The 6,934-nt window shown below is 38.7% G+C and overlaps 1 protein-coding gene across 1 annotated transcript in view; it reads right to left on the bottom strand.

The window, feature by feature from the left end:
* Positions 1-2,411: 2,411 nt before the first annotated feature.
* The window catches only part of CHCHD10 (coiled-coil-helix-coiled-coil-helix domain containing 10), a 5,897-nt gene continuing 1,374 nt past the window's right edge, over positions 2,412-6,934 (bottom strand). The window contains exons 2-4 of the mRNA XM_072415615.1: positions 5,331-5,547; positions 3,038-3,194; positions 2,412-2,594 (exon numbers count right to left, since the gene is read on the bottom strand). Of these exons, the coding sequence (XP_072271716.1) occupies positions 2,575-2,594; positions 3,038-3,194; positions 5,331-5,547 (394 nt within the window). The 3' untranslated portion in view covers positions 2,412-2,574. The remainder of the gene's footprint in view (positions 2,595-3,037; positions 3,195-5,330; positions 5,548-6,934) is intronic.

Genomic DNA, 6,934 nt, shown 5'->3' with positions numbered 1-6,934 from the left:
GGAATCCGACAAACGGGCCTGTTCCAGGATCAGTAACAATTTCCTGATGTTATAGGTAGTGTATTTACCTAGGACAAAATCTCCTTGTGTGGGGCTGACTACCGGTAAGCGTGGGAGTATTTGTGCCAGATGGCCAGCCAAAATCTTAGAAAATAACTTGACGTCTTTATTCAGTAAGGAGATTGGGTGATAAAATCCAGGATCCAGAGGATCCTCCTGTTTTTTCAGGAGCACCTTTATTTATGCTAGGCCGCCTGAGTCTGGGTACTGAGATTATATAAACATAATATTGTACATATTTGTAAGAAAGGTGGTATTCTTATCGGCCAGAATTTTGTAAAATTCGGATGGCAAGCCATCTGGACCAGGCACTTTAGAATTAGCCGAGCTCTTAATAGCTGACAAAGTTTCTTCCTCTGTTATTGGAGCATTTAAGTATATCAACTCTTCTTCAGATAATATGGAAAGAGTTAACCCATGTAGAAAAACTTGGCCCTGAGTAATATTACCTTGGGTGGTATATAACTTGGTGTAGAAAGAAGCAAAAACTGAAGCAATATGTCTAGGGGATTTATAGATAACACCATTTGAGGCCTTAATTAGCCAAAACCTGTGGTGGCATCTGAAATCCCTTCGCTAGATTGGCCAATAGTCTACCAGACTTGTTTCCATATCAGAAAAATTCTGAGGATCGATATGACCTGATCATTGTATCATACTTGCTGATCAAGAAAGCACAAGATCTTTTAGCTTGTTGCCAGAGTTCCTTTTCAGCTGAAGAAAGTGCCTTCAAGGTCAGATAGGTCTGTCAAGACTGTGAACATGCTTCTTGGTATTTACTAAGAGTTTTCTTCTTTTTTAAAGTACCATAGGCCATAATATTTCCACGGAGTACTGCTTTCGCGGTGTCCCAAAATAATTCCGGGTTGGATTTATGTATTGCATTATGGAGTTCATAGTCCTGGCACCAGTGTGGAAGGTTTTACTGAAAGGTTTCATCCTTGGCTAGGAATAATGGAAATCTCCAAACAAATTTAGACTTATGAATAAAACCATCTAAGAGAGAAATGGTGATTGGAGCATGGTCTGAAATTACTAAAGGATGTATTTCTGTATTATCAACTTTGTACAGTAAATCTTCAGATACTAGCACAGAATCATTTCTTGACATTGTTGAGTGAACTGCAGATACATGTGTGTGTAATCTCCGTCTAGCGGGTGCAGATGTCTCCAAGAATCTATCAATCCTGCAGCTGAAATGAAAGAATGGAAGGCTTTATCATTATAAGTTGTAGTTCCATGTGTAGAGGGTGGTGGAAGTCTGTCTTCATTAGTATTAAGCACTGCATTGAAGTCTCCTGCCACTATCAAAGAGGTACATGACAGAACTTGCATGTAAATTATTGTAGAAAGTAGCACTATCTGAAATGGGACCATAGACCGCCAATAGCGTGAGAATATTAGCTGGAAATTGAAGGGAAATCCAAGCATATCTTCCATTATCCACATCACAAGATTCAGCAGAGGTAATGCATTGTAGTTTTTTGTGGACCAGAATGAGTACTCCCGCACGACACCCCACAGCTGGGGCTCCCCATTCTTCTCCAACTCTGCTTTTGCGCATTAAATGGTATAGAGAGGCGGTTAGGTGTGTTTCCTGCAAAATCGTTATATCGGTTTGTAATTGCTTAATATGGCGCAGGATCTCGGTACCTTTGTTGGGTGACCTGAGGCCTTTAACATTCCCAGTGGTGATATTCAGTTAAGAAAGTAGGTATGTAATGAGGACTATATCAAAGAGTAATGAACATGACTTAAGACTGTGGCAAGGAAGACCTAGATGAATGAGCAGAGTTGTGCCTGGGCGATTATTCGCCAGTAGAATTAGACGGTGTATGAGCATGCAACGATTTAACAAAATCAGCAGCCTCCAAGGCATCTTTAAAAAGTTGTGCTTCCTTCCCTATTAGAAAAACTTCTGCTGCTGTGTGCGCCGGGTTGCCTGGGAACCGGACACAAATCGAGCAAATGTCACTTGGCACTAGCCAGTTGCAGGACATCAATTACTGTTTTTTTTCTGTTTGTAAGGGTGGCGTTCCCACCACCAGTATAAGAAGGGGCATTCATCACACTGTCCACCAATGCCATTAATCCCCAATAAATTGGTTTTAGCAGGGGTTCCCTAAAAATCAAAGGTTCCTTTGGGGTAGAAAGGCTGACAAGCACACATCCTAAATAATGACCTTGCTTATACTGGAGGAACATCACATGCATACAAAACAGGCATTAAATATATCATGAATATTTACACGTATTTGGGTACACATTTATATGAAAGGGATATTGTGCAATTTATTTTAAAAACACATGATGATAAGAGTTGTACAAAAAAGTCAGACACAATACCAACATTTTAATTAAAATAGAAGCCTATTTATTAAATATGCAATTGCAAGATAACACAAATAACTTCCCGGAAGATATGCAGTACTCTGATTGTGTAGTGGTTAGAGAATTTAAGAGAACTGATGCTGAGAAATGGCTCCTTACAGTCCAACTTGAACCAGAAGATTATTATATGAGGTTAGAGATACCTGCAGAAAACACAAAATTACTATTAGTAGAACAGTAAGACTGCAAAGCATACCATCTGCCCTGTCCACATCTGCTACTCTACAAGCCATACAGTTTATTAGAAATTCAGATGACATGTTTATTTATTTCTCTGATGTAACAAATCTATTATGTGCTGTAAAACAAATCATTGGGGTTATGGAATATATACATTCTGACTGTGCAGGCAGTGGTACAAGTAAGTAATACAAGTACTCAGAGTCTGGGTAATAATAAAAAATGTAAAGACAAACACAGGTAAAAAAAAGAGTTTTTTTATTTAGGATTTTACCTACACAACCCCTAGAAATAGTCGAATGTACCCAAGGAATCATTTATTCACCTATTTTTTACATTCCCACCTACAAAGGAATTATTAGTACATCAGTACAGGAATGCAATCCCTCCCTCCTACATAACTTACCATAATTCTGTTTGCACTGCTTTAGGGCCTCACTAAAGCCCTCACACAAGGTCAGGTCATTGTTATTAGTGGCACAGTTCAGGAACTCTCTTAATTCATAGTGACAGGGACTGGGTGTTGACTGTGGCTGGGAGTAGGTTGGGGGTCTTGGAGCCTCCTAAAGAAAAAACAAACGTACAATAACAACCGTAAAGTTACCTTAAATCATATGTCAGTCAAAGCTAATTCATTGTCCAATGAAGAGGCTGGAGGCAGCTACGTGACATTGGAATTTGCATTGCTGAATCAGAAGAATTAAGGTCTAGTACAAGCAGGACGATTGTCCCTTCTACCCTGATAAAATATAATAAAATATCAGAACAGCAAAGCAACTCAGCTTGCAAATGAATCTGTTTTCCCTGCATGAGCAAAGTACAGGTTCACTTTAAAAATGTATATTTTATCCCTTTACAGCAGAATAAACCTAAAGTTAAAATTGTAAGCAAGTCAATTCCTTATTGCAAGGGACAGGCTCTCTTCTGCAATAAAACAAACTTACCTGCCTGTTCACAATTATTTACCTAATCTAACCTTCCCTTTCTGCTACCCTGGTGTGGACATCTTCATCTGGTACTCTTTCTGGTTCAGGATCTTCAAGCATATGAAATGACCAGGCCGGAATGATGTAAACTTTGTGAAGGCGTCTGGGAGTTCATTGATTCCCAGCAGACACTTACCGTATTTTTCGGACTATAGGACGCTCCGGCCTATAAGACGCACCCAATTTTGAAGGAGAAAAACCTAGAAAAAAAAGATTCTGAACAAAATACTAAAAAATCACTCTGTGTCAATGTATCCCCTTCTAATCACTCTGACACAGAGTGATCAATGTCGGCTTCTCCTCGCTCAGAGGAGGAGGAGACACGCACTGCAGCCGGGAGGAGAGCGAGGAGAAGAAGAAGCCCACAGGATCGCGGGATCGGGTGAGTATGATTTTTTTTAATTACTGTTATATTTAACATGTATTCGGTGTATAAGACGCAACCACTTTTCCCCCCCAGTTTTGGGGAAGAAAAAGTGCGTCTTATAGTCCGAAAAATACGGTATATATGGGCAGAGAAGATTGTGAACAGGGAGGTAATATGGTTTTATTGCAGGACATACATAGCCTGTCTTCTCTGCAATAAACAACCTTTCTGTACACAATGTTTTTAAAAACAATGTTTAGTACTACTTTATAGTCCCTGCTGAAGCAGAAGCACACCAGCTGATCCATGCAAATACAGAAAAATACCGCTTGATCCTGGTATCAATTGTGAATTGCCTGTTGAGATCTGTTGTCTGAACTGAAATTGCAAGAAATATCAGCTCAGCCTGTTTATTTTGCTAAACTACAAAAAAAAACCCTATTCCATAACACAGGGGAAGAACTTAGGGGGCAGATTAAACTCATTGATATACCACAAGGAAAGTGCATAAGACAGGTTTGGATTTCTGCCAAGATACACAGTTATTTTTTCACTTACTAAAGTTATATAAAGTTAAACTAAATGTATTTAATACTATATTAGGCAAAGTTGGGTTTTAATTTACATGTAAAGTAAAGTCAATTACAACTTCGTTTGTTGGTGTCAGACTAGGACAAGATTACCTCAAGCTTTAAATAAGCAGCATTTCCAGTAAATCTTCAATCAGTTGTTTTAGTTACAGTGTCAGTGGTATTTAAAAAAGAAAATGATCCTTCTTAATTCTAATGTACATCATTTCTAACAAGTGTCAGAAAAAGTGTCTTCATTGTCCATAAGAAATAATCACATTTCATATATATGCAAAGTCGTTTAGAAGATTAGAAGAAAATATCGAACAAGCAACACTTTTCTTTCATACACTGTTTATACAAAAAAAGCTATAAAGAAAAAAAGCTATATCAAAAAGCTAGAAAGAAACACAAACACTATACATATACTAGCAGATCTGCTCAGGCACAAACTAGAAGTTGTTGGTGTGACAAGTCAATGTCACAGCAGGTCATTGTATACATTGTACACAGAATACAAAACACAAATCTTGTGTTCTAGAATGAAACAGCAAAAATTGGAAGTGACAGGGAAAAAGTTATCATGCAGAATATGATGAATATTAGCAGTATATAGAAGATACACATAATTTGCAGCCAGGATGCGGAATTTGTAACATGCATCTTTTTTTATTTTTTTGTTTTGTGAGGGTCTTTGGCCAACCTTAAGGAGCAAATAACCCCAACTGGAGAATAATCAGATAAAACTCCATTATATACAATTGGATTATTACTAACCTGTACAGGGGCAGGCTTTGCTGGCTCTGAGCTGCCTCCGCTGAAAGCGCCAGTAAGAGCTCCACCAATAACATGACCCACTGCTGAGCCAACAGCTACCCCAGCTGCTGTAGTAGCCATCTGGGCCATCAGGCCAGGACCCTGAGATGGGGCTGGAGCGGCCGACACGGCTGAAGGTGCTGGGGGTGCTGGAGCCGGAGCATGAGAAGGTGCTGGGCTGTCCAGAGAAACAAAGACAGGGTTAAATTATAGATATCCTTATTAGGGCTAAAATAATTCCACTTTATTTATCAGAACAATCCCACTGCCCATACACAAGCAAAGATTTCTTCATTCTAGAATCCCTAATTATCAATAATTTACCTGGATACCACCTTTGCCCTATCCACCACTCCCATTTATTGCCCAATTGTTGCCTCTCTGCCTTTGCTCTGACCCCAGTTGTGTGGATGAGCCCTCCCAATGAGTTACATGATTGGAGGTCAGAGCGAGGCATCGATCAGGTAAAGAACAGAAATTCCTGATCATGTTCTATTGATTAACCATCAATCAGGGATGTCCTGGTATGTAACAGATCAGGAGTACATTTGATGTTTAGATTGAATTTATTAGTAATAGTGACCATACATACATCAAAAAAAGTTTACACATAAATAAAAAAAAGAAAATATATATATATATATATATATATATATATATATATATATATATATTAAGGGCATCATTTAAAAAACTGAAATTCCCTGGTGGGAATGAATTACTGTCATTAAAACACATAGACCTGGCTATTATTTGTTTATTTTCTGTGATTCTCTCTATAAGTAATGTTTTTTCCATTAATAAAATTATAATAAATGAATAATAATAATAAAATGAAAATTAAAAAAAAACACATAGACCTGGAAGTTTCCCAGGGAATGTTTGAGGGAATGTCACATAGCTAGAGCCCTAATAGTGCTAAGTAACCTTAACCTAAACTTGTCCTTGTACTTACAATCCAGCTAGTATGTGCAGGCTTTTGAAGTATCCATTTAGGCACTAGATGGATTTTTAAGGCTGCGTGTTCCCATGAGGACACCCTGTCTGTGGAAAGCTATGTCTGTGACCTTCATTACAGGTCCACTCAGTATACCCCACACAGTGCTACAAGCATGCCTGTACCGATCTCCCAATAATGGCTGCTAAGAAAATATAATCTTACCACTAAACTCAATAGATACTTCAAGAGCCTGCGTGATTGGGGTTCCATATGCTAGCGGCAGGTTTTCAATTAAACTGATTGACCTTTAAAATTTGTCAATGAGTGATCCTTAGCTTAGGTTACTCATTTATTTCTAGCTCTGACCTTCATGGCTTGATAACAAAAGGCAATAATTTGAGAGTTTCCAGCAAATTAACATTGAGTAAAGTCAGATCAAACTGTCATATAAAAGTATATTTAAATCTGCTAAGCAGCAAATCCTTCACGATGTAGACCCTGTTCCCTGATGTGTCCTATACCCCACTGTCACCATGCACCCCCATGTGTCCAATACCCCACTGTCACCATGCACCCCCATGTGTCCTATACCCCACTTTGACCATGCACCCCCATGTGTCCAATA

The sequence above is a fragment of the Pyxicephalus adspersus genome, chromosome 6 (assembly GCF_032062135.1).
Source record: "Pyxicephalus adspersus chromosome 6, UCB_Pads_2.0, whole genome shotgun sequence".
Taxonomy (NCBI): domain Eukaryota; kingdom Metazoa; phylum Chordata; class Amphibia; order Anura; family Pyxicephalidae; genus Pyxicephalus; species Pyxicephalus adspersus.
The sequence above is the reverse complement of the archived record's forward strand: the minus strand, read 5'-3'. Positions and strand labels throughout refer to the sequence as shown.